Source organism: Lepidochelys kempii, chromosome 4 (genome assembly GCF_965140265.1).
Source record: "Lepidochelys kempii isolate rLepKem1 chromosome 4, rLepKem1.hap2, whole genome shotgun sequence".
Lineage (NCBI taxonomy): Eukaryota > Metazoa > Chordata > Testudines > Cheloniidae > Lepidochelys > Lepidochelys kempii.
In genome coordinates, this window is record NC_133259.1 from 38,287,188 (window position 1) to 38,314,839 (window position 27,652).

Sequence of the window (27,652 nt, forward strand, 5' to 3'; positions counted from 1 at the left end):
AATCATCTGAGGGTATGTCTACACTACGAAATCAGGTCGAATTTATAGAAGTCGGTTTTTTAGAAATTGGTTTTATATATTCGAATGTGTGTGTGTGTCCACAGAAATTGCTCTAAGTGCATTAAGTGCATTAACTCGGCGGAGTGCTTCCACAGTACCGAGGCTAGCGTCGACTTCTGGAGTGTTGCACTGTGGGTGGCTATCCCACAGTTCCCGCAGTCTCCGCTGCCCATTGGAATTCTGGGTTGAGATCCCAATGCCTGATGGGGCTAAAACATTGTCGCGGGTGGTTCTGGGTACGTATCGTCAGGCCCCCGTTCCCTCCCTCCCTCCGTGAAAGCAAGGGCAGACAATCGTTTCGCGCCTTTTTTCCTGAGTTACCTGTGCAGACGCCATACCACAGCAAGCATGGAGCCCGCTCAGGTAACCGTCACCCTATGTCTCCTGGGTGCTGGCAGACGCGGTACTGCATTGCTACACAGTAGCAGCAACCCATTGCCTTGTGGCAGCAGACAGTACAGTACGACTGGTAGCCGTCCTCGTCATGTCCGAGGTGCTCCTGGCCACGTCGGCTGGGAGCGCCTGGGCAGATATGGGTGCAGGGACTAAATTTGGAGTGACTCGACCAGGTCATTCTTTTTAGTCCTGCAGTCAGTCCTATTGAACCGTCTTATGGTGAGCAGGCAGGCAATACGGATTGCTAGCAGTCCTATTGCATCATCTTCTGCCGGGCAGCCATGAGATGTGGATGGCATGCAGTCCTTCTGCACCGTCTGCTGCCAGCCAAAGATGTAAAAGATAGATGGAGTGGATCAAAACAAGAAATAGACCAGATTTGTTTTGTACTCATTTGCTTCCCCCTCCCCCGTCTAGGGGACTCATTCCTCTAGGTCACACTGCAGTCACTCACAGAGAAGGTGCAGCAAGGTAAATCTAGCCATGTATCAATCAGAGGCCAGGCTAACCTCATTGTTCCAATAAGAACAATAACTTAGGTGCACTGGGTTCTTACTGGAACCCTCTGTGAAGTCCTGCCTGAAATACTCCTTCATGTAAAGCCACCCCCTTTGTTGATTTTAGCTCCCTGAAGCCAACCCTGTAAGCCATGTCGTGAGTTGCCCCTCCCTCCGTCAGAGCAACGGCAGACAATCGTTCCGCGCCTTTTTTCTGTGCGGATGCCATACCAAGGCAAGTATGGAGGCCGCTCAGCTCACTTTGGCAATTAGGAGCACATTAAACACCACACGCATTATCCAGCAGTATATGCAGCACCAGAACCTGGCAAAGCGATACCGGGCGAGGAGGCGACGTCAGCGCGGTCACGTGAGTGATCAGGACATGGACACAGATTTCTCTGAAAGCATGGGCCCTGCCAATGCATGCATCATGGTGCTAATAGGGCAGGTTCATGCTGTGGAATGCCGATTCTGGGCTCGGGAAACAAGCACAGACTGGTGGGACCGCATAGTGTTGCAGGTCTGGGACGATTCCCACTGGCTGCGAAACTTTCGCATGCGCACGGGTACTTTCATGGAACTTTGTGACTTGCTTTCCCCTGCCCTGAAGCGCATGAATACCAAGATGAGAGCAGCCCTCACAGTTAAGAAGCGAGTGACGATAGCCCTGTGGAAGCTTGCAACGCCAGACAGCTACTGGTCAGTTGGGAATCAATTTGGAGTGGGCAAATCTACTGTTGGAGCTGCTGTTATGCAAGTAGCCCACGCAATCAAAGATCTGCTATCAAGGGTAGTGACCCTGGGAAATGTGCAGGTCATAGTGGATGGCTTTGCTGCAATGGGATTCCCTAACTGTGGTGGGGCTATAGACGGAACCCATAACCCTATCTTGGCACCGGAGCACCAAGCCGCTGAGTACATAAACTGCAAGGGGTACTTTTCAATAGTTCTGCAAGCTCTGGTGGATCACAAGGGACGTTTCACCAACATCAACGTGGGATGGCCGGGAAAGGTACATGACGCTCGCATCTTCAGGAACTCTGGTCTGTTTCAAAAGCTGCAGGAAGGAACTTTATTCCCAGACCAGAAAATAACTGTTGGGGATGTTGAAATGCCTATATGTATTCTTGGGGACCCAGCCTACCCCTTAATGCCATGGCTCATGAAGCCGTACACAGGCAGCCTGGACAGTAGTCAGAGAGCTGTTCAACTACAGGCTGAGCAAGTGCAGAATGGTGGTAGAATGTGCATTTGGACATTTAAAGGCGCGCTGGCGCAGTTTACTGACTCGCTTAGACCTCAGTGAAACCAATATTCCCACTGTTATTACTGCTTGCTGTGTGCTCCACAATATCTGTGAGAGTAAGGGGGAGACGTTTATGGCAGGGTGGGAGGTTGAGGCAAATCGCCTGGCTGCTGGTTACGCGCAGCCAGACACCAGGGCAGTTAAAAGAGCACAGGAGGGCGCGGTATGCATCAGAGAAGCTTTGAAAACCAGTTTCATGACTGGCCAGGCTACGGTGTGAAAGTTCTGTTTGTTTCTCCTTGATGAAACCCCCCGCCCCTTGGTTCACTCTACTTCCCTGCAAGCTAACCACCCTCTCCTCCTCCCTTTAATCATTGCTTGCAGAGGCAATAAAGTCATTGTTGCTTCACATTCATGCATTCTTTATTCATTCATCACACAAATAGGGGGATGATTACCAAGGTAGCCCAGGAGCGGTGGTGGAGGAGGGAAGGAAAATGCCACACAGCACTTTAAGCACAGCACTTTAAAAGTTTACAACTTTAAAATTTATTGAATGACAGCCTTCTTTTTTTTGGGCAATCCTCTGTGGCGGAATGGCTGGTTGGCCGGTGGCTCCCATGCCACATTCTTGGGCGTCTGGGTGTGGAGGCTATGGAACTTGAGGAGGAGAGCGGTTGGTTACACAGGTGCTGCAGTGGCAGTCTGTGCTCCAGCTGCCTTTGCTGCAGCTCAACCATACACTGGAGCATACTGGTTTGGTCCTCCAGCAGCCTCAGCATTGAATCCTGCCTCCTCTCATCACACTGCCGCCACATTTGAGCTTCAGCCCTGTCTTCAGCCCGCCACTTACTCTCTTCAGCCCGCCACCTCTCCTCCCGGTCATTTTGTGCTTTCCTGCACTCTGACATTATTTGCCTCCACACATTCGTCTGTGCTCTGTCAGTGTGGGAGGACAGCATGGGCTCAGAGAACATTTCATCACGAGTGCATTTTTTTTTCTTTCTAATCTTCACTAGCGTCTGGGAAGGAGAAGATCCTGTGATCATTGAAACACATGCAGCTGGTGGGGAAAAAAAAAAGGAACAGCGGTATTTAAAAAGACACATTTTATAAAACAGTGGCTACACTCTTTCAGGGTAAACCTTGCTGTTAACATTACATACATAGTACATGTGCTTTCGTTACAAGGTCGCATTTTGCCTCCCCCTACCGCGTGGCTACCCCCTCAATCCTCTCCCCTCCCCGTGGCTAACAGCAGGGAACATTTCTGTTCAGCCACAGGTAAACAGCCTAGCAGGAACGGGCTCCTCTGAGTGTCCCCTGAAGAAAAGCACCCTATTTCAACCAGGTGACCATGAATGACATCTCACTCTCCTGAGAATAACACAGAGATAAAGAACGGATGTTGTTTGAACGCCAGCAAACATACACTGCAATGCTTTGTTGTACAATGATTCCCGAGTAAGTGTTACTGGCATGGAGTGGTAAATGTCCTACCATGGAGGACGCAATAAGGCTCCCCTCCCCAGAAACCTTTTGCAAAGGCTTTGGGAGTACATCCAGGAGAGCCGCGAATGCCAGGGCAAAGTAATCCTTTCACATGCTTGCTTTTAAACCATGTATAGTATTTAAAAAGGTACACTCACCAGAGGTCCCTTCTCCGCCTGCCGGGTCCAGGAAGCAGCCTTGGATGGGTTCGGGGGGTACTTGCTCCAGGTCCAGGGTGAGAAACAGTTCCTGGCTGTCGGGAAAACCAGTTTCTCAGCTCATAGCAAGCAAGCGATCTACAACCTCCTCCTCCTCATCATCATCTTCTTCTTCGTCCCCAAAACCTGCTTCCGTGTTCCCTCCATCTCCACTGAAGGAGTCAAACAACACGGTTGGGGTAGTGGTGGCTGAACCCCCTAAAATGGCATGCAGCTCATCATAGAAGCAGCATGTTTGGGGCTCTGACCCGGAGCGGCTGTTCGCCTCTCTGGTTTTCTGGTAGGCTTGCCTCAGCTCCTTAAGTTTCACGCGGCACTGCTTTGGGTCCCTGTTATGGCCTCTGTCCTTCATGCCCTGGGAGATTTTGACAAAGGTTTTGGCATTTCGAAAACTGGAACGGAGTTCTGATAGCACGGATTCCTCTCCCCATACAGCGATCAGATCCCATACCTCCCGTTCGGTCCATGCTGGAGCTCTTTTGCGATTCTGGGACTCCATCATGATCACCTGTGCTGATGGGCTCTGCATGGTCACCTGCAGCTTGCCAAACAGGAAATGAGATTAAAAAGTTCGCGGTTCTTTTCCTGTCTACCTGGCCAGTGCATCTGAGTTGAGAGTGCTGTCCAGAGCGGTCACAATGGAGCACTCTGGGATAGCTCCCAGAGGCCAATACCATCGAATTGTGTCCATAGTACCCCAAATTCGACCCGGCAAGGCCGATTTAAGCGCTAATCCACTTGTCAGGGGTGGAGTAAGGAAATCGATTTTAAGAGCCCTTTAAGTCAAAATAAAGGGCTTCATCGTGTGGACGGGTGCAGGTTTACATTGATTTAACACTACTAAATTCGACCTAAAGTCCTAGTGTAGACCAGGGCTCAGTTATTACCTGTAAAACCCACTAAAACTTTCTCAACGAAGGCCTTTGTGGCTATACGTAGAGTTGTGATCCCGTCTGAACACAGACAGGGTTTGCCCAGGCTTGAATTTACAAGTGTGTTAGTTAACTCAAATTAATTGACAATCAATGATTGAAGGCTGGATCACCAGCTCTGGTCTAGACAGACAGCGGGGGGAGCCGCAGGGACGTGTGCCTTCGCTGCCACTCCATCGTGAGTGACTCTTTTACTGTGGTATTAATAAGTAACAAAGCCCTCTCCAAGCCAAACAGAGTCCTTTGCCCGGATGGTGGGGGCAGAGTCCACCCTCTGGACCCACCTGCCTAAACATACAGGGGGCAGGAGAGGGAATGTGGCCAAATCTTGCCATTTTAACACTACAGTATTTAGTACATTTTTAGTCACAAGTACTAACCACGCATGCGCTGCTCCCCCGCCGATCGACCCTCCCGTCAGGCGCTCTCCGGTTGAGGCGGGACACGACTTTTTAATTGGTTTGGCGCGTTATACGTCACTCCCCTGCTCTTCCAATCGGCGTCAGGGTGCTTTGCACTCCCCTCCTCGCCCCGGTCGCGAAGACCGCGTCTTCCTCACCTGCGGGGCGCGCCGGAGGTCGCTGTGGTTGTTGACGATCCGGGCTGTTGAGACGCGCTCCCCTCGCGCCGCCGGCTCTCGGGCGCGCGCCGCCAAACCACCTAAGAAGTCACGCGCCAGCCGGGGAGCATTGGAAGAAAGTTACCTGCCAAGGGCGGAGCCGGAGCGGAGTCGCGGCCGGGCCGGGCCGGGAGAAACGGGTGCTGCGTGCGGGGCCGTCCGGGGCTGGAGGTGAGACCGCTGGAGCCGCGGGTCTGCAGCCGGAGCGTGGGCGAGCGGCAACTCCGCCGCTCCAGGCGGGGGGTCCCGGGGCCAGGCTGCGGCTCCCGGAGCTGCGGGGTGGGGCAGCGCGGCGGAAGGACGGGGCGGCGGCGGCGGCAGGGATCAGCCCTGGCGCGGGGGGTCGGTCCGCCTGCCCCGGGGACTCGCCCTGTGGCTTTGCGCGCCCGCCCGCGGGGAGAGGGGACCTGCCGAGCGCAGCCGCCTGCCCCCGCTCTGCCCTGCGGTGGGGGCTGTGTCGGGGTGGGGGGACTTTACAGTGACATGGCCCTGGCTGTCTTGGTGCTCACCAGCCTCGCGGAGCCTGAGCGCACCTCCCCACCTGTTTCCTAACCCCCTTTGGCTTCAGGCTTCCTCCCACCCGTCCCCTTCTCCCAGCGCGGCGTGATCAGTTGTTAAAATGTCTTTTACTAAAGTCGGTAGTGCCACCCTGGCTCTAAAGAGATGCGAACGTCTCGGGGTAACTATTTGCCTCTCTCCTCCGGGCGATGCTTCTGCTTATTATTTGGTTTTCAAGTGGCCGTTTTGTTAAACGGCATATATGGCGGAAGGGGGGGGGGGGGGATAGTGTGGTTACATTGGTGGTGCAACGAGGGATTAAATGCTACTCTGCCCTCTAAATTGAGAACAGTGGTGTGTTTACATTAAAACGTATTTCAAAAAAGATATTAATACTTTACATGTTACTACAACTCCTATAAACAAACTTATTGATTTAGTCCCTTCCTAATCGACTGTAGTATTAAATCAATGCAAGCTCATATTTATGTATAATGCAAAGGTTTTATCGAGGCATGTGACAGCTAGGTTAAACATTAAGTAGTATCTTATGGACCTGTTGTAAACATTCTTTGAAAACAGGAAATGCAAGTACAGGTATAATGGAGTGGATTTCCATTGCTTGAAATTTGATCACTTGTAGCATAATATACAGCTCCTAGATAGATAGCTTCTGAAACATTCTTCATATAAAATATCTATGTGTGAACTGCACACTCAGGGCCTGAAATGTAGAAGTTATGTAAATTTATTCCTTAATTGGACATATTTGGTTTTCTGTGCACTTTCATTGTCTGACAAGCTTTTCAGACCTTTAAGAACAAACATGGAGAAATGTAGTTGTATTGTCCATTCTCTCTGTAAACCATCTTTTTCCTGGTGTGCTTCATAAAAGAAAACATGCAGCATCTGCTAAATATATTTACTTGCATCCTAATCCTATAAAGACTTACGCATTTACTTAACTTTGAAGTCAATGGGACCATTCAGAGTGCCAAAAATTAAGCATAAATCTTTTCCATGATTAGGTCCCCAGAGGCTACTTTGGATTATGTATTGAAATTACTGTACATTTGTGAATCTAAACATGGTTGACTCATTTCTGTTTTACTATCCTATTCTTATGGAATGAAGGCATAATTTGAGGTATTAAGAGGGTGAGAGTTCATACCATATTTTGAAAAGTAGAGTTTTGCAGCTTGATTAACCAAAGTGGTGCTGTTTGTTACCAATAAAGGTTTTTATAACAAAAGTAAACAATATTATTATTAAAGTCACAACATTTGTATCAACTATTTTTGTTTATAAATGTGTATTGTAGATAATAAAAACCCTTCTAAGGATATACTTCACTGAATCAGAGTCATACACAGTTTTTCAACATGTATGAAATATATCAACATTTTTAACAGAATTCTGTAGAAAGCCTCCTCAGAAGGGGGGTGGGTGGGTGTGTACGTATAGAAACACACACAGTGTATGTGTGTGTATATATATAAAGTCAGTATTAATAAATACAAAGACTGCATTAGTATTCATATAAAGCATCTCAAGCTTCACAACAACTGATGATACCTGCTGCAGAAGAATCTTTTGCAATGTTACTTATGGAAATGATAAATTGTTTGTACTAATGTCTGATTGAGGAAAACGTAGTTCAACTAATCTTGCAAAAATCTCTTTTTCCCCTTAGAATCTCAAAATACATTACAAAGTACATATCACAGTGAAATATACAAATCTCTGTGGCTTGGAGAATAGTAGCTGAACAACTAGTACATAATAGTATGGGGAGTGGAACTTTTAGCCTTAGACACTGAAGCCTGTTCTTACAGATATTTGTCAATGTGCCCTCTATTTTTTTATGTATAGTAAATGTATTAACTAATGATGCTTTAACAGAAATTGTTAAGGTATAGCTAAGTAGCACCTGCCTTCTAAAGGTTGTATGGCACCATGAGCAGATAACACATTTCTCAAGAGTCCTCCTACTAAACATGATTAAACAGCTTCATTTGATTAAATATTTAGCAACTTTTACATAAAAGTAATGTTTTAAAAATATCTCTTCAGAGAGGAAATGGATCATGCATCTGTGCATGTACAGTAGAGGTCAGTGATTTCCATCCAAATATATTAGAGCAAACTTCATTTATAGATATGAGATCAATAATGTCACTTTAAATTAGATTGTGTTGATAGTGCAGCATTGTTCCAGTGATGCCATCTCAGTCTAAGAAACTCTTGATGTACTCATTTCAGGGTTATTTTATTACTTGTAGTAGTGCCTAGAGGGTCCTAGATCGGGATTTCATTGAGCAAGGCATTGTACAAACATGTAATAAAAAGAGGATTCCCTGCTCCAAAGAATATGATGACAGACAACAGGTGGATATCACAAACAGCCAGGGGTACCACAAAATAACAGTGACGCTATCCTGATTAGTGTAATAAGCAGCAAACTGGTTAGTCATGCCAAATGTTTGTGAGCATAAGTGAGTTTTAAGGAGGCTACGGCAGTGGCTTTGAGGATTACTACAGGGAACTGCCTGTGTATATGGGGTGGCATGGGAGAATGCAGAAGGTGCTTGTTGGAAAACTTCACTAAAGGAGAACAAAGGCTGGTATTGTGGAACAGAGGGCTGTTTTGGTGGCTCTGTACAATATAAATAATATGTACAGCAGGGAAAAGCGATGTATGGTTTTACAGTGAAGACAAGTAGTTTGTACTTGATGTAGTAGAGATGGGGATTCAGTGGAAATGCATGAAGTGTGTGGGGGGGGGTGCAATTTTTTGCAGCTGTTTGAATGGATGGGGAGCAAGGTGGCATTTGTGAGGATCAAAAGGGGGATGTTATAGTACTGAAGCTGTAAAATGAGAATCTGGACCAGAGTTCTAGCTGTATGGACAGAGAGGAAAGGCTGCATCTTAAATATGTTGTGCAGGAAGAAGTGGCAAGACTTAGATACCTTCCACATGTTGAGAAAATGGTCCGAGTCAAAGATGGATTCCCAGATTACAGACTTGAGGGATGATGATGGTGTAAGTGGGGAGTGCTTGTAGGGGGAAGATAAAGAGCTCCGTTTTGGTTGTGTTGAGTGTAATCTGATGGCCTGTGACATACCCTTGTGGATGCCCAACCAATATTTTAGATAAGCTTGTGAATCATTTAGTGTAAAGATTATAGTTATAAAGGCATGTCTTCGAATGAGATCTGCAAAAGAGGTTGTGGTATGAAAAGAGGAGGGGGCCAAGAATTGAGCCTGTTAAACCTGCACTGAAAGCTGGAATGGGGATGAGAAGGATCCTGAAACCAAAATGCTGAATGATTAGAGAGGCAGGAAGATAGAATAAGAGCCCAGGCAGGAAAAAATTTCAAATGGGAGCATGATTAACTGTGTTGAATACACAAGGAAGGCAAAGAATACCAGTTCTGAGACTTGAACAGAAAGAGGTTGTTAAGAGACTTTGGTGAAAGCTGTTGTACTAAACTGTATGCTGATACTTTTATTTAAGTGGAAATTTGTCTCTTTATGACAAAATCCAAAGATGACCTGTTGCTTTGGGGAAATTTTGCTCAGCATTGCAATGATGGGTATTTCTAAAGTGGAGTCCTCATGAAATGTGTTAGGCTACTTTGTAAACCAAAAACTTATTCTTCATTTCTGTTCAAAGTAAACAAATGGAAAATTGGTGTTACATTATCAGTTTAGGGTAGAACATTGGAACTTCTATGGGAGAATAACTGTACTTTAAATAGATTAAATATGCTATTGATTTCCTATTTCAGTGGTAGTTTTGTTTTGCATAGGCAGGGACTTGGGGAACGGAATTGGTATTCTAAGCCAATATTTTGCTCAAAAGCTTAAAAGTATGTGGTTTCCTATTCAAAGCTAACATAAGAGTGACAACTTTTGTAGGGTATGTCTATACAGCAGCTGGGAGATGGGATTCGCAACTCAGGTACGTATACATGCACTAACTGTTTGAGCTAGTGCTTAAGAATAGTTGTGTGGTGGCAGCAGCAAGGGCGGGAGCTTGGATTAGCCGCCAGTATACAATCAATCATCCCACCTGACCCCCAGGGTATACACTCAGGTGGCTAGCCAAGCTACCATCCATGCTGCCTCAGCCACACCATTATTCTTAGGTGCTAGTTTGAGCCAAGTTAGTAAGCGTATGTCTACTTGAGTTGGAAAACCCATCTCCCTGCTCTAGACATACCCTTAGGCCTGGGCTACACTGGGGGTGGGTTTTGAACTAAGATACGCAACTTCAGCTACACTATTCGCATAGCTGAAGTCAAAGTATATTAGACTTACCTGGCCGTCCTCACAGCGGCAAGTTGACTGCGGCGGCTCCCCTGTCGACTCCACTTACACCTCCTGCCATGGTGGAGTACAGGCGTCGATTCGGGGATGGATTTATCATGTCTAGACGAGGTCCGGCAGGTGACTGCACTAAAGTAGAATATTTGGATATTATTACTGTTACAAAACAGACCAGTTGTTATGACAAACTTAATGTAGTTCAGAGCAGACTGGATCTGCACTTGAAATGAAACTTAAATCTTTTGGTCACTGTTCTCAATTGACTTTTGAGTTACGATCCTATTGAGATGAATGAGGTTCACACCTCCAGAGTAAATGGTTTGTCTCATTCTGTAGTTTCAAGAAGAGGCATCACTCAGTTCTTTCACATTTGGAAAGAGATTAGATTGGGGCCTTGAGACACTACACTACAGTAGGAAGACCAAATAACCAGGACTAGAATTTATTTATTTATTTATTTATTTATTTATTTAAATATCCACTTAAATGCTGCAGAGAACACTGAAATTCAGCCTGTCTTGATTGCAGGATTTGTCATTTGCTTCTAGCAGAAAAAATGACCATATCTGTAATGACAGGTTTCAGAGTAACAGCCGTGTTAGTCTGTATTCGCAAAAAGAAAAGAAGTACTTGGGGCACCTTAGAGACTAACCAATTTATCTGAGCATAAGCTTTTGTGATCTACAGCTCACTTCATATCTGTAATGATCTCATTAAATCACTAGCCAAAATTCCAGTCTGATTTCCCCACTCCAAATTAAACCCATTTAATTTCTTTCCTCTTCTGCTCTTTCCCTAACAATGCATTTGGTTATTGCCGCTTCTTATTTCTTCTCATTTTAGATCTTAAAACATGGACTTATTGAACTGAATCAGTTTAGCAGCTGATATAGTGCACCCTCTTGTGTTGACACTCATTTTTTTTCTGTCTTTTCTATTTAGCTTAAGTTGATAAAAGTTAAATTGATACTAGTCACTGTTAAACTGAAATGAGTGCACAAGTGGGTGTATTGAATTAATGAAATCTGTTTCTAAATTAATTTAGTTAGTGGCACAACTTTTCTGTTATAGACAAGAGGCTTCATTGTGACCTCATCACAAGCTTCCTCCACCTATGCTCACCTGCATTTCTGGAGTGCAGTGCATTGATGCATCACAAAATTCTGGACACTGCAAAGGAAAGTGCTAGCACTAATCAGATGACTTACCCTTTGCTATGTGTGACCGTAGCACTACCACTAGGATGGTCCAGTGCTTGGAAAAGATTAGCTTGTGGATGAAGAATAGTTAATAGAAGCTGAACCCAAGCAACATACAGGGTATTCTCTAAAAAGGTGATTAATGTTTAACTCAATTAATGCTTAACACAATATTAACAAGGGTGAAGGCTCTTGGGCCAGAATAGGGGAACAGGTTAAAGAATATGTAAATTAGATTAGATTGACCCTAGAGTATTTAAGGAACTAGACAAAGCAACCATTAGTGTTTATCTTCTAGAACTCGTGGAGGATAGGTGAGGTTCCAGAGGACTGGAGTGAGCAAAAAGCATAGCTCTTAGTCCTCTTCAAGAAGAGGACTAAAAAGGAACTGGGCAATTATAGACCAGTTAGACTAACTTTGATTCCCGGAGAAATACTGGAACAAAATTATAAAAGTTTGTTCAAACCTGGATGATGATAAGGTCATAAGTATTAGCCAGCATTGATTTGGTCGGGAACAAATCCTGCCAAAGCATCCTATAGTGCATTTGCAGGTGGGGGCGGAGCAGTAAACATGACCTATCTGGTCTTTAGTAAAGCTTTTGACACAGTCCCATAAGCAGACTAGGGAAATACCTCATTTACACCATTACTATAAAGTGGGTACACAACTGATTGAAAGACTATACACAAAGAGTAGTTATTAATATTTCTCTTTCAAACTCTGAGGGCATGTCAACTGAGGTCCCAGAGCGGCCTGCCTTGGGTCTGGTACTATTTGGGTGATGGAGTGGAGAGTATGCATATAAAATTTGCAGGGGACACCGATGTGGGAGGGGTTGAATGCTGTTTGGAGGACAGGATTAGAATTCAAAATGGTCTTGATAAATTGGAGAATTGGCCTGAAATAAATAAGATTAAATTCAGTAGACCAAGTGCAAAGTACTACACTTAAGAAGGAAAAATCAAACGCACAATTACAAAATGAGAAATACCTGGCTGGACAGTACTACTGCTGAAAAAAATCAGGAGGTTGTAGTGGAATGTTCTGTTGTGCCGAGAAAAAAAGAGAGAGAAAGAAAGAAAGAGGACCAATGTTATTCTGTATTCACAGGAATGTTGCATGTAAAACACAGGGAGATACATTGCTGTTGTCTACTGAGCATTGCTGAGGCTTCAGATGGAGACGGTTTTTAAGAACAGGTTAAACTAATACCTGTCAGGAATGGTCTAGGTATACTTAACTCTGCCTGCTCAAGGGGAGATGGATGAGAACAGTAGTTCCCAACCAGGGATGTGGGGCCCCCTAGGGGGCCTCAAAGTTTCAGGGAGGCCTCCAAGCAGGGCCAGCATTAGACTTGCTGGGGCCCAGGGCAGAAAGCTGAAGCCCCACCGCATGAGGCTGAAGCCCAGGTCCCTGAGTGCTACATTGCTGCTATTCTATTCTAATGGGATAAGAAAAGCATTCTGAAGAGTTTGCAGCTGCAATGCAGTCTCCATTGGTTGAAGGTACTTGCTCACAATTTGTCAAATTAGTTTGTAGTTCAGGAGTACTCCTGGATTCCTCACTGATGCAAAGCTGTCACCTAGCAACATCCTACCACCTTTGGTTGGCTAGAAGATTCCATCCCTTCCTGGAGAACGATGACCTGGCCTCAGTTGTTCATGCCTTCATCATCTTGACTGTAGTACAGCAATGTAGCATATCTTTGCATGGACCTTTCAGTGCTTAGGAAACTCAGCTGGTACAGAATGCTGCAGCATTGTCTCCTCAGGATTACTGGCTTACTGCAAACACATCAGTCCGGTTCTCCAATCCAAACACTGGCTTACTGTAGAATATCAGGTCAAGTACAAGGTTTTGGTCCTTTTTCTTTAAGGTGCTCAGTTACATGGGCTCAGGGTATCTGAAAGACTGCCAAAAGCTCTGGAATGAAGACTGTGGTTGACAACTTTGCTCCTCTGGCATAGTGCAACTTTCTACAGTAAGAGTGAACTCATCTCTGCAGGAGACAGAGCTTTCTCAGAGGCTGGCCAATGACTCTGGAATCAATGCCCGCAGGAATTAAGAACCATCACAGACTACACCACCTTCGGAAGTGCAAGGCTCTTTTCCTTGACCTTGCCTTCTCTAATAAGCATAGTAACATGTCTTTCTCTCTCTTTCTCTCTGTCTCTCTATATAAATAAAATCCCCCCACCCCCTACTTCACTGCGTGTATGCTGTGGAAAGGATGAGAGAACAAATGTGACAGATGGTAGTCATGTTGCTTAATGTCTTCCTCACAATAGTGGTTGCACACAGTATAAGATTTATAGATTCTAAGAGCAGAAAGAACTGCTGTGATCATCTAGTCTGACCCCCTGTATAACAGAAGTCATAGAGCTTCCCCAAAATAATTCCTAAAGGGTATCTTTCAGGAAAACATATAATCTTGATTTAAAAATTCAGTGATGGAGAATTCACCATGTCCCTAGGTAGATTGTTCCAGCAACTAATTACCTTCTCTGTCAAAAGTGTATACCATATTTCCAGTCTGAATTTGTCTGACTTTAACTTCCAGTTGTTGGAGTGTGGTGTTCAGTCTAGCAGAGACAGGAAGAGCACATTATTAAATATCTGTTCTCGTATAGATTCTTAGACTATCATCAAGTCACCCTTAACCTCTTGGATACCCAAAGAGCACAGTCTGTTCAGTTTATGTGTACATTGCAATAAAACGTGTAGCTGACCCATGTCCGCTGACTTAGACATGTGGGGCTATAAAATTGCAGTGTAGATGTCTGGGCTCTAGCCCACACCTCAATGTCTAAACTGAAATGTTATAGCCCCGCAAGTCTGAGTCAGATGACATGACCAACCACAGGTGTTTCATTGCAGAGTAGACATACCCTTTGAGGCATGTTTTCTGAACCTCATCAACATCCTTCTTGAATTGGAACATGGTATTCTAGCAGTGGGCACACCAGTGCCAAATACAGAGGTAAATCTCTCTACTCCAATTCGAGATTCCCCTGTTTATGCATACTAGGATCACATTAGCTGTTTTGTCCACAGAATAACATTGGGAGCTCATGTTCAGCTGATTATCCACCATGACCCCCAAATTTTTGTCAGTCACTGCTTTCTGGGATAGAGCCTCCCATACTATAAGTTATGGCCTACATTCTTTGTTCGTAGCTATATCCATTTAGCCATATTAAAATGCATATTGTTTGCTTCTGACAAGTTTACCAAGTGATGTCACTGATTCAGAACGATCTGCTTGTTCCCTCTCTTATTTACTGTTCCCTTAATGGTTATCATATGCAGACCTTATTAGTGATGATTTTGTTTTCTTCTAGGTCATTGATAAAAATGTGAAACAGCATAGGGCCAAGAACGGATCCATGTGGGACCCCATTGGAAACGCACCTATTCAATGACTGTCCCTATTTAGTTACATTTTGAGGCCTATCTGATAGCCAGTTTTTAATCTATTAGTGTGTGCCATGTTAATTTTATGTTCTAGTTTTTTAATCAAAATGTTGTGTAGTACCAAGTCGAATGCCTTACAGAAGTCTGTGAGTTAATACTGTTACCTTTATCAACCAAATTTGTAATCTCATCAACAGACAATATCAAGTTAGTTTGACATCTGTTTTCCTAAACCCCATGTTGATTGCCATTAATTATTTGTCCCTTCTTTAATTCTTTATTAATAGAGTCCATATCAGCTGCTCCGTTAACTCGCTCAATCAATGGTCAAGCTGGTATGGTCGTCCTTTTTTATTCTTTTAAAAAATTGGCATAACAATAGCTTTCTTCCCATCTTGGAATTTTACCAGGGCTCCAAGAGTTATTGAAAATCAACATTGATAGTCCAGGGAGCTTCTGAGCCAGCTCTTCAAAAACTCTTGGATGCAAGTTTTTTGGACCTGCTGATTTAAAAATGTCTGACTTTAGTGGTTTCTGTTGTGTTTAACATATTCTTTTCATTCCACTGGTATCTCTGGATTGTCACCATATGATACTGTCATCTGTCTTCCCTCAAATACAGAATGAAAATATTTTATTGAATACTTCTGTATTTTTATTTTATTTATTATTAATTGTACCATTTTCCATCTAGTAATGAACAATTATCGTTGTCCGAATCTTTTTTGTTCCTAATATATTTTTAAAATTGCTTTTTAGTGTCCTTTATCTCTGCTAGCCATAGATTTTTCTGTCCCTTTGCTTCGCTTACCGGTTTTCTTCAGTTCCTAACTTCTGATTTATATTCACTAATATAAATTTCCCCTTTCTTCCATTTGTTATACTTACTTGTTTTTTTACAGCTGCCTTTACTTCCCTCTAAACCAAGTCCTGTGTAACCAGAATTTATATAATATAGAATAATAACAATGGGGTGTTATTGTGGACAGGAAAGAGGTGACTCTAGCCGCTCCACACCACTGATGACTGGTGTCATTGGTCAGATTGTTAAGTGGGAATAGAACTAAGGCTTCCTTCTCAGGGCATTCAAGTTCTTCCTGTCACTTGTGTTGAGCTGGTTCTCGGTGACTCTAGCATGCTAGCGAAGGTGAGAGAGGTAGGGTAATAGATTCAAAATTCTACTAGACCTCTATCTAGCTGGTGATGGGCTTGTATGCTCAATTGGAGGGAGGTGCAGCTCCAAGTGAACAGACTTTTTTGCCTGGGGAAGAATTGTGGGAGCATCTTTTAAGGTGCATGATCGTGAGGATTGCACAGTCAGTTAAGTCTTATGGCATTCTGTTCTTGGACCTCTAAAATGTTTGATATGCAGTTAAATATCAACTTGTTTGGCTTCTTTCTTAGGTTGACACAAACAACTTAAAGAATTAATATAACAGATGCCAATTTGCCATTTGTATTCGGAGAAACAGTAATTTGAGCATATTGTTATATAAATGTGGTGGTTTAAGAGACAGTTCTCCAGATTTATCATTGCAGTGTTACAGTTACAGGTTTATAAATTTTGTGTGACCTAGGAATCTTATTTAGATTCCCTCTTGGAGGTAGTAGTACTAGTAATTTAGATGTGAACATAGTATCACTATGTCTCATGGGTCAATCCCTGACTTTGCAGAAAAAACTTACTGAAACAGGACAGTAAATTTACTTTGGAATTTCATTAGAGCATTGTGAAATGTAACATGCATCTCATTGATGTGATTATTTTGGTCAAATTCATTTTATTTCTGTGGAGTCTTAGATAAAAGAGTGAGAATTGTGAATTGCCATGACAGTGAGTGTAGAATTTGTTTTGATGCAGCTCTTGCAGTGAGTCTTTGTAGTTGTTGGATCAAATTTAGGGAAAAGGAATACATACATCGTGGAAGATTTTTGTTTCTAGGCTATCTGTAAAACGCTATACACAAATCTATAAGGTTTTCGGAATTAAACACTCCTTTATTTTGAAAATTCTTTGGCATAACTTTGTTTTAGAAACAATGTATGTACTTGTTTCATTCCAGTCCAATCACAAGCTAGGTATATTTTTCTAGTATGCACACACAAATCTTATACCCAGAAATATTCAAAGACTTTTGATAGTTGTGAGGGGGAAAAGGAAGAATGTTGTTTAGATTTACACTAACTGAAAAGACTGTAGTTTTATTTCAGCTTTTCCTTCAATAAGGGTAGTTCTGGATTCTGATCTGAATTCCCTGGCACTGTTGCATCAGCTCTCTACCGTACAGAGGCAGCAGTGCTATGGGAATAGTGTCAGTCTCTCTCTCTCTCTGGGCTGAGGTATTGGTGCGCCACGGGTCTTCTGTAGCACTGCTGCTTCAGTATGCTAGGAAAGCCCTTGAAGTGCTGATTCCTTGAGTAGTGACATTGGCCTCTGCAGCACTGCTCTCCTTGCATCCTCTCTGAACTCCTCCTTAGTGCAGTGTTCCATTATTATCTATTTGTTTCACAGTAAAGCTTCCAACTGTAACAACAATACTTTGCATATCTGTTGTCACTTCTGCTTGCCTTGACTTCAGAAGTCCTTTTTCATGTTGATCAGTACTATGCAGTTACCTTCACCTCTGTCTTCCTTTGCTTAAATTGCATTTGCTCCTTTTTGGAAGAATGGCAGTTACGTAACGAAGGACACTTTCGCTATAAGACTCTCCCCTTAGAATTTTCTCACGTTCAGGTGTTTTGTTTTAATAATTTTAAGGTTCTATAAGATGTTTTCTTATACATCTGGTTTGCATTCACAATTTTTATTAAATTGGAGCTTTTTTTCTTCTGGGTATATTTAAATAATCTTAAGGAAAATGAAATCATCACATTTTGGTAATAACCTATTGCCATGGACTTTGAGGTCATTTTTAAATAGAGATTTAAATTTTATATTGAAATCTCTTAAATTCTTTGCTCAATGCAGTTGTAGATCATGCTTCTTGTTTCCTGCATTTTTAAGATACAGTAAAATCAGTAAACCAAAATCATGGGGTTATGCACTAGTCAACACAGACTTTTGGTGAAGTTCCAGTTATTGATTCTTACTAACACGGAGTTCCAATATGCCCTTTAAAGATGAGGCATCCAGATGAGAGGAAATCTAGGAATAAAAAGGGAGATAATTTTAGGGGTGCAAAGTTTTTTCTCATTAGGGATGTTTTTGAAAGGCAAATATTTTTGGTTCTATATGCAGTCTCGTTTTCTTTACAGTTTAAAAGATGTTGAATTGTTTAGCCATAAAAATGTTTGTTGGGACTACATAGTTGGATGAAACAATTATCTGTTCTTTACAGCATTCTAAACAAAAATTGTAATCCTTAATTGGCACTTAAATGACGTTTAAGGTTGCCACAGTATGGGGGAAAAGATGATTATAGGGATGAAGTTGCGCTTTCAAAACCGTTAGTATATTATTTTTAGTAGCTTATTTATGTGCACTTTAAGATCTGGGGTGAAATTCTGGCTTCCTGGCCTCACTGCCATCAAGAACTTTTATCCCTGGTTCCTTTTCTCTTTTCTATACACATGACTTTTAATTCTTCTTGCCTAGCAGCTAATCCTTGGGTTTGTTTTGGGCTGTTCTCTGAAATAAGTTATAGTATGCCAGTGACTTTTGTGATGCAGACCTAAATGGATAATCCAGTATTTTGAGTTTAAAATGTTGGCTCTGAATATGTAACGATGATAACCTTCTTGCTGTCATATAATGTATATACAAGAGTAACAACTTCGTGGCTGTACGTTGAGAAGCCAGAACTGATGCAAAGATTCACGAGGTGTGACAACAGAGTACTCAGGTGGCCAGTTCAGTTGATACTGGTACAAAATGTAGGAGAATTCAGCTAACCCAATTGCCATATTATTAAAGAAATGTTTTTCAAAACATTCATAGACAATTCTATGAAATAATGAGAATACAGTATAACCTGGTATCAAGTAAATCCATCCCTATCATCTGTTTCGATTTTTTAAAAAAAAAAACAAATATTTATCAGTAGATATTTCACACAAAGAAACATTAGGATTATCAAATCAAAACCTTTACTGAGTAGTGATGTCAGGGTTCCCTCCCCACTCTGAACTCTAGGGTACAGATGTGGGGACCCACATGAAAGACCCCCTCAGCTTATTTCTATCAGCTTAGGTTAAAAACTTCCCCCAAGGCACAAATTCTTCCTTGTCCGTGGACGGTATCACTGCCACCACAAAGATTTAGGAAAAGGACCACTTGGAGTTCCTGTTTCCCAAAAATATCCCCCCAAACTCCTTCACTCCCTTTCCTGGGGAGGCTTGAGAGTAAACAAGGTGAGCACAGACTAGACCCTTGAGTTTTTAGGACAGTAAAAACCCCAATCAGATTCTTAAAAACAGAACTTTATAATAAAGAAAAAAAGTAAAAGAATCACCTCTGTAAAATTAGGGTGGAAGGTAATTTTACAGGGTAATAAGATTTAAAACACAGAGGATTCCCCTCTTAGCATAAGGGAAATTCCTCTTAGCATAGGGGAAATTCACAAGCTAAAACAAAAGATACTCTAATGCATTTCCTTGCTATTACTTACAGAAATAGTATCATTCAGTAGGAGCTGGATTACTTGCTTGGTCTCTCTCTTTGTCTTGGAGAGAACAACAAAGAGCACAAAAAAATTTCCCCTTCCCCGATTTGAAAGTATCTTCTTTTCCCATTGGTCCTTCTGGTCAGGTGCCAACTAGGTTAATGGAACTGATTTAACCCTTCACAGGTAAAGGAGGGATTTTATGCTACCCTTAGCTGTATGCTTATGACAGCCCCCCCGCCCCACCCAAATCATAGATGGTGTTGGACACCCTGCTCCACACTGGCTGTGACTTCTTCCTGGAGCTCTAGGAGAAAACAGAATTAGTAAGACACATGCACCTCTAGATATACTACTGATTATATAAAAACTAACAATATTTTCCACATTTCAAGGACGATTTTAACCAGTTGATTCTGGGAAACTGTCACGGGAGAGGGCATCAGCCACTTTGTTAGACGCTCCTGAAATGTCTTGTATTTCAAAATCAAAATTTTGGAGAGCTAAACTCCACCGAAGAAGTTTTTTGTTACTCTCCTTGACGGAATGAAGCCACTTTAGTGCAGCATGGTCGGTTTGCAGGTGGAAACACTGTCCCCAAACGTACGGGCGTAGCTTTTCCAGCGTGTACACAATGGCGTAACATTCCTTTTCACTGATTGACCAGTGGCTTTCCTTCTCAGACAGTTTTTTGCTGAGAAACGCGACAGGATGGAATTCTTGATCCGGTCCTTCCTGCATTAAAACTGCTCCCACACCATGCTCGGACGCATCTGTGGTTACTAGGAAAAGTTTGTCAAAGTCTGGGGCCCTTAGCACAGGGTCAGACGTGAGTGTCGCTTTAAGCTGGTTCAAGGCCTTCTGACACTCTTCAGTCCACTGAACTGCATTTGGCTGTTTCTTTTTGGTTAGGTCTGTCAGTGGGGCAGCGATTTGGCTGTATTGCGGTACAAATCGCCTATAATAACCAGCCAAGCCTAAGAAGGATTGGACCTGTTTCTTTGACTTTAGGACAGGCCACTTTTGGATAGCATTCACTTTAGCCAGTAGGGGGTTGATAATTCCTTGACCCACCTGGTGTTCGAGGTAAGTCACTCTGTTTAGGCCTATTTGACACTTCTTAGCCTTAACAGTTAGTCCTGCCTCTCTTATGCGCTCAAAGACTTTTTGTAGATGCTCCAGGTGTTCTGCCCATGAATCAAAATAGATGGCCACATCAAGGTAGGCGACTGCAGATTCTCCCAATCCTGCTAGGAGACCATCTACAAATTTTTGGAAGGTGGCGAGTGCATTTCGTAGCCTGAAAGGGAGCACATTAAATTCATACAGCCCTACATGGGTGATGAAGGCTGACCTTTCCTTGGAGGATTCATCCAGTGGTACTTTCCAGTACCTCTTGGTTAAGTCTAAGATAGAGATGAACTGGGCACATCCCCATTTCTCCAATAGCTTATTTGTGCGTGGCATTGGATAGTTGTCTGGGCGAGTTACAGCATTTAGCTTACGGTAGTCCACGCAAAAGCGTATCTCCCCATCTGGTTTGGGAACTAGAACCACTGGAGATGCCCATGCACTTCCAGAGGGGTGGATTACACCCATCTGTAACATATCCTGGATCTCCCGTTCTACAGCAGCTTTGGCTTGAGGAGACACCCGGTAAGGTTGGGCTCTAATTGGGCAAGTATTACCTGTGTCAATGGAGTGGTATGCCCGTTTGGTCTGTCCTAGGATGGCTGAGAACACTGGCACGAAGCTAGTGCACAGCTCCTTGATCTGCTGTCGCTCCATATGTCAGAGGGTCATTGAGAGGTTCAACTCTTCCATGCCACCGTCACTTTTTCCTATGTAGTAGACGCCTTCAGATCACTCAGCGTCCTCACCTCCCTGGGCTGTAAACTGACAAACCTTTAATTCTCTGGAATAAGAGGGCTTTAGAGAATTAACATGGTACACTTCAGGCTTTAGGTTTGAGGTGGGGGATGCTATGAGAGAGTTAACAGCACGCAGGCGCTCTTGGACCGTGAATGGCCTTTCCCACAATGCTTCCATCGTATTGGCCTGGAGTGCCTTCAAGACCATGACCTGGTCCCTACTTTGAAGGAATGTTCTCTGGCATGTTTATCATACTAGGCTTTTTGCTCTTCCTGGGCATGATTTAGGTTTTTCTCTAGCAAGGGCTAAAGAGGTTCAGAGGGTGCTTTGTAGGTTGTTTACAAAGTTCAGAATGTTAGTTCCTGGAGAAGGCGTAAACCCCTCCCATTGCTGCTTCACCAACTGTAATGGCCCCTTAACCTTGCGGCCATACACAAGTTCAAATGGTGCAAACCCTAAACTGGGATGTGGTACAGCTCTGTAGGCAAAGAGCAACTGCTGCAACACTAGGTCCCAATCACTGGAGTGCTCACTTACGTGTTATGACCCCCCATGATCCATTAAACTTTTCCACCAGGCCATTTGTTTGATGGTGGTAAGGAGTAACAACAAGTGGTTCACCCCATGAGCTTCCCAAAGGCTTTTCATGGTTCCTGCCAGGAAATTAGTTCCCAAATCCGTAAGGATGTTGGAGGGCCAACATACCCTGGCAAAAATGTCTGTTGTTGCCTGGCACACACTTTTAGTCCTGGTGTTGCTTAGAGCTACTGCTTCCGGCCATCGAGTGGCAAAATCCATGAAAGTCAGTATGTACTGCTTTTCTCTGGGTGTCTTTTTTGGAAAAGGACCCAGAGTATCCACAGCTACTTGCTGAAATGGAACCTCAATTATGGGGAGTGTCTGGAGAGGGGCTTTGACTTGGTCTCGGGGTTTTCCCACATTTTGGCACACCTCACCAGACTGGACATAGGTAGAAACGTCCTTGCCCATTCCCTCCCAGTGAAAGGATTTCCCCAAACAGTCTTTGGTCCTGTTCACCCCAGCATGGCCACTAGGATGATCGTGGGCTAAGCTCAAGAGCTTTACTTAGTACTTAGTTGGAACTACCAACTGTCTTTGAGGATGCCAGTCTTCCTGGTGCCCACCAGAAAGAGTTTCCTTGTATAAAAGTCCTCTTTCTATAACAAACTGCGATTGATTAGACGAGCTGAGAGGCAGTGGGTTGTTCCGTGCTGCCATCCAAGCTCCCTGGAGGCTTTCATCTGCTTCCTGCTCGGCTTCCTCACTGGATTGAGGATTTGGGCTTGGTCCCTCTGAAAGCAATGTAGGTGATGGGACAGTTTCTGTTGACTGTGAACCACTGTCCGCTGGTGCACTATGTTGTGTTTCAGGCTCCGGTTGAGCCTCTTGCGCAGGTTTAGCTGCTGCTGCCAGTGCGGTCTTGGTGGTGCCCTCTGGTATTGGAGTTGCCGATGGGGTTGCAAGCGCTGGATTCAGTGCTGGCAATGGTTCTGCTGCTGGTTGCTCTGCCAGTTCCAGTTCTGGGACTGGCTCTGGCTGGGTCTATGCGACTGGATCCACTACTGCTGTTGCAGACGTTGGCATGGGGTCCGGTTCCAACACCTCAGTCTGGGTTTGTGGTAACACAGACTGGGCCCTTGTAGAAGGCTCAGGAACAGAGCGAGGTGTGAAGGTTTGCTTAGCCTGGCTGAGAGTGACCATTCCCACCCTCTTGGCTAGCTTCACATGGTTGGCCAACTCTTCCCCCAGCAGCATGGGAATGGGATAATCATCATAAACTGCAAAAGTCCACATTCCTGACCCGCCCTTGTACTGGACAGGCAACTTGGCTATAGGCAAGTCAAAAGAGGTTGACTTGAAGGGTTGAATCGTCACTTGGGCCTCTGGGTTGATTAATTTGAGGTCCACTAGGGATTGGTGGATAGCTGACACCTGTGCTCCAGTGTCCCTCCACGCGATAACCACCTTCCCGCCCACACTCAGTTTCCCTTCACTCTGAGGATATCTGGGAGGCATCTGGGTCTGAGGACCTTTGGTGTGACCCCGGTGCAATGAACTGCAATCCATTGGGGTTCTTGGGGCAGTTGGCCTTTACATGCCCCAGCTCGTTACATTTAAAACATCGCCCAGCTGACTGGTCACTGGGGCGAGGTGGGTTGCTGGAGAATGGTGTGGTGGGATGATAAGGTATCTGAGGTTTTCCTTGGGGTGTAGGTGGGGCCTGGGGCTGCCCCCGGTAGTATGGGGTGGTCTTGGGGTGCCCCTTCTGCTATCCCCGTGAACTGCGACCAGGGTTGTTCCTCTCTGCTACCTCCATCCGTTTTGTTCCCATTTGCCCTGCCTCTCTGGCAGTCTGGGACTGCTCGTATCGATCAGCATAAGAAGCAAGACTTTCTGCTGAGTCCATTTTCTTATCCCATAAACACTGTTTTACATCATCATTGGTCATAGTCAGGAACTGCTCGTGGACAACCAAATCCCACATTCCTTCAAAGCTAGTTACACCCCTTCCTTTGACCCATTTATCTAACAAATCCTTCATCTGGTTTACATAAGCCACATTACTTAGTCCAGCCCCTCTCTTAAGGGCTCTAAATTTTACTCTGTAAGTTTCAGGTGTAATTTGAAATTGCTTCAAAACCAAATCCTTAAATTTACCATAGTCAGAAGCATCCTCAATAGGCATCTTGTTGAATATGTCCAGAGCTCTTCCAGTCAATTTTGCTACCAATGTGGTCATCTTGTGATCTTCAGGAATTGCATGGAGGGTACACAGCCTCTCAAAGGTGATGAAATATTCAGCACTATCACTGGATTCATCATACTGTGGACATAGTCGCTCCCATGTGTGGATTTTTGGGGAGGTGGAGCCAGCGGCTGAAGGGTTCTGTCATTTCCACGCCATCACCTCCAGTTCATGTTTCCTCTCTTTTTCTCTCTCCTTCTCAGCATGCTGCCTCTCTCTTTCCCTCTCCTCCGTAGCAGCTTTTCTCTGGCCACTTGTGCATCAATCACCATCTGTTCTAATTCCAGTTGTCTTTCATGTACGTTCTTTCTTCCTTCAGCTTCCAATTTGGCTAAATCTAGTTTCTTTTGGACATCACTTTCTGTCATCCTAGCCTCCCTGCGCTTAATCTAGCCTAACCTGAGAGCTGGAAAGAAAAAGAGAAGAAAAAAACCAAAACAAAACCCAGCTTGTGAATTATCTTGCTGTAGCTTAACTACTTCGCCCTGAGGTACAGAAGAAGAAGGAAAAAAAAAAAAAAAAAACCTCCAGCTGCTCTCAGCTAAAAACAAAAGTGTCCTTTAAAAACAAAACAAAAAAACCTCCCTGACTTCAAGCATCCAAAAGAAAAAATATTTTCTTTTTAAAATCCTAAGGTCTGTGCTTCTGGTTCAAAATGATCCCACTGTGCTGCCACCATGTCAGGGTCCCCATGTCTGTACCCTAGAGTTCAGAGTGGGGAGGGAACCCTGACATGATGATGTACAGCTTATCAAAGGCAACCCAATATTAATTCAACTTTGAGGTCCTAAGTGAGAAAAAACAGATTTCATGCAACTGTGCTGTATGGTTTCAGAAGTCAACACCCAAACTAATCTGATTATGGTCTTAATAGAACAAACAATATCTGGACTATGATGAATACCGAACCACATCAAATTGACCTTTTCCATCTTAACACTTTTTCCATTTAATAGTGTTTAACTCCTCTCTCTATGAAACTCCATTTACCTTTAATTGTTACCTGGTTTTATTCTCTTAACATACTGTTCTAAAGGACGTACTTTAAAACTTTTTTTTTCTCTGTTACAGATTTACTGGGAAAATAACGAAATAAAATACGGAGTTTTCTCTACTGGAATATATTTCATGGACCAGTGGGGAGAGACCCTATGCTGTTAGAAGGAAAAGGAAGACTTAAGGAAATGAGAGAACAGCAATATAAAACCAGACAAGAATTTTCTATTTTTGTAATATATTAAGGCCATAGTGTTTAAGAATTCTCTTCCAACTCGTGTTTTCCAGTAATACTTTGAAACAAAGACATCCCTAGAAGGAAAGGTCAGATACTGCGTGGCATGCTCAGCAAGAACTTTCATTCTAACAAAGGTGGACCTTCAAAATATTTTAATCTTAACAGGACATCATCAGTTTTATGGATTTTTCATTCTTTTTTAGTCTCCAAAGCTCCAAAACTTTTTGTGGGATTACAAGTTCAGTTGACAGACTGTTCCTGATAAATAGCCAATAGCTGCAGAAGACAAACTCTTTACGTGGATGCCATTGTGCTATCTGAACAGAATGCCATGACTTTAAGGCACTTCTCATAAGTCGTCCTTCTTTGCCTTGCACTCATCATATCCTTAAAAATATTAAAAGTGCAACTAGCTTGATTTTATATACATTTTAAAAAAATAATGGCGTGGGCGAAGTTCTTGCGGAAACCTGCGGGTAACCTTGGAAAAGTGTATCAGCCTGGAAGTATGTTGTCCTTGGCCCCTACCAAAGGCTTGTTAAATGAGCCAGGACAAAACAGTTGCTTTCTTAACAGTGCTGTACAGGTAAGAAAAGATTGTCACCACTTTTACACGTGTTTTTTTTTTGGTAAACAAGTTGATGTTTACAGAAAATTGTATTATGAATACATATCTGTTCTTTTTGAAAGGCTCTTAAAGCTTTTATGTAATGTATATGTTTCTTGCACTGTAGAAGTACAGTAAGTTTTTCATTTATGGTTTTGACTGTGATCATGCTTTTCTTAATCTGTTGATAATGATCCATACTGAATTTATGTTGGGCAGGATATGTTTGTAGTCATATTAATTCACAAGGTGTACCAGACAACTTTCTTAATTGGACCAGGGTTTTTCTTTTTTACCGAAACTACTGTCACTTGAGAATTTAGTGTATAAATCTATGCTGCTTAATCCAAATTGTTTTTGTTGGTACCTTGGAATGAATTCTGTTTTATCCTTTTTTTGGTCAAAGACCTGATTCTAATCTCAGGCATGTGTATATAGCAACAAATCTATATAGTATCTATGATCAGAAACTTGTTCCATGTTCCCTTCTTATCAAGGAAATAAAACATAGATTTGCTTTTGCTGTATAAAAGCATATATATTAAAAATATATTTAAAAATTTTCTTACATGTGTATGTCTTGCTACATACTGCATGTTTTTTAGAACTGTAGTTCATCTATCAACATGTTCTAAATACCATCGTAGGTTTCAAAATTTACCATAAATAAAGCTTAAAGGCATTCTCCTGGTGATAAACTTCCTTTCAGAGGGCAGCTATTTTGTGCCTAAATATAGAGCTATTTTTTATGTTCTGTAGGTCAGTCCCACAAATGCATATTATTCTCCTAACTGTGATGCCAGCCCAATAAAAAGCCCTTGTTAGCGTGGGAGAAAACCTAGTTCCACAATATATGATAATCTTTCCCATGTTGCCAGTGGGCAGAATACCAACAAAAATCAGTCTGAGTAGTGTTGGATCTCAAAAGGTTTTGATGTCAAACAAAATTTTTAGTGAAATTCAATTTTTAACATGCATATTGCTGTGTTTTCTGTTTGTCCTTCGTTATCCTGCTGTAGGGCATCTTTCCTATTCTTGATATTTACGCTATCTTTAAAAAGGATGAAAGGGAACATCGGTCTCTTGTTGTACTACACTTTAGTGAGATCTATTGTAAAACAGTTTTATGTAAAAAGCTAAACAATACAAACAATGTGTAGCCTTCTAGATCATACCAGCGTAACTACATTGCAGTACTCTTTAGATTATGGTGGCAATTTTGTCCTTTGACAAAGAGTTTGCAGCATCAATGGATCTATGCCAGCTGTCAAAATGTTACTATTTTTAAATTGTCTGGCTGTATTTTTATTTAAACCAACATGGAATGATATGGATACAGCAGAATGAATATGCTGCTTTACATTCATTTTAATGGGAACAACCTGACCTGTGTTCAGTTTAGTTTTGCTTTTCCCTTAGGGTGCCCTAAAATTAAACCCAAAGTCCATTTTTAGTTATAGTTTTAGACAGTCCTACCACCCACCAATCCACAGATGTTAACAGAGGATTTGGAGGAGAGATAATAGACAACAATGTCCTTTTATAAGGAGGAGTGTGTTGTTTTTTCTGTCCCTTTCCCCTTCCTCCCACCTATAAAAGTATTTTGTACTCTGACTTTTTCAAATGTACTTTATTCATTTTAGCATCTATCTTTATTTCTTG

General features: G+C 43.0%; 1 protein-coding gene and 1 long non-coding RNA gene across 5 annotated transcripts in view; one reads left to right on the forward strand and one right to left on the reverse strand.

Moving 5' to 3' along the window:
* Positions 1 to 2,651: 2,651 nt before the first annotated feature.
* Positions 2,652 to 5,664, reverse strand: LOC140910337 (uncharacterized). 2 transcript variants are annotated; one of them, XR_012158542.1, is made up of 3 exons: positions 5,224 to 5,664; positions 3,852 to 4,446; positions 2,652 to 3,265 (listed from the first exon to the last, which is right to left on the reverse strand). It is a non-coding gene; the product is annotated as an uncharacterized lncRNA (long non-coding RNA). The 2 variants fall into 2 exon arrangements; XR_012158541.1 differs by having other exon boundaries at positions 3,852 to 4,452.
* The window catches only part of USP53 (ubiquitin specific peptidase 53), a 63,628-nt gene continuing 41,326 nt past the window's right edge, over positions 5,351 to 27,652 (forward strand). For all 3 annotated transcript variants that reach the window (XM_073340994.1, XM_073340996.1, XM_073340995.1), the window contains exons 1-2: positions 5,351 to 5,633; positions 25,221 to 25,969. In XM_073340994.1, the coding sequence (XP_073197095.1) occupies positions 25,826 to 25,969 (144 nt within the window). In that variant the 5' untranslated portion in view covers positions 5,351 to 5,633; positions 25,221 to 25,825. The remainder of the gene's footprint in view (positions 5,634 to 25,220; positions 25,970 to 27,652) is intronic.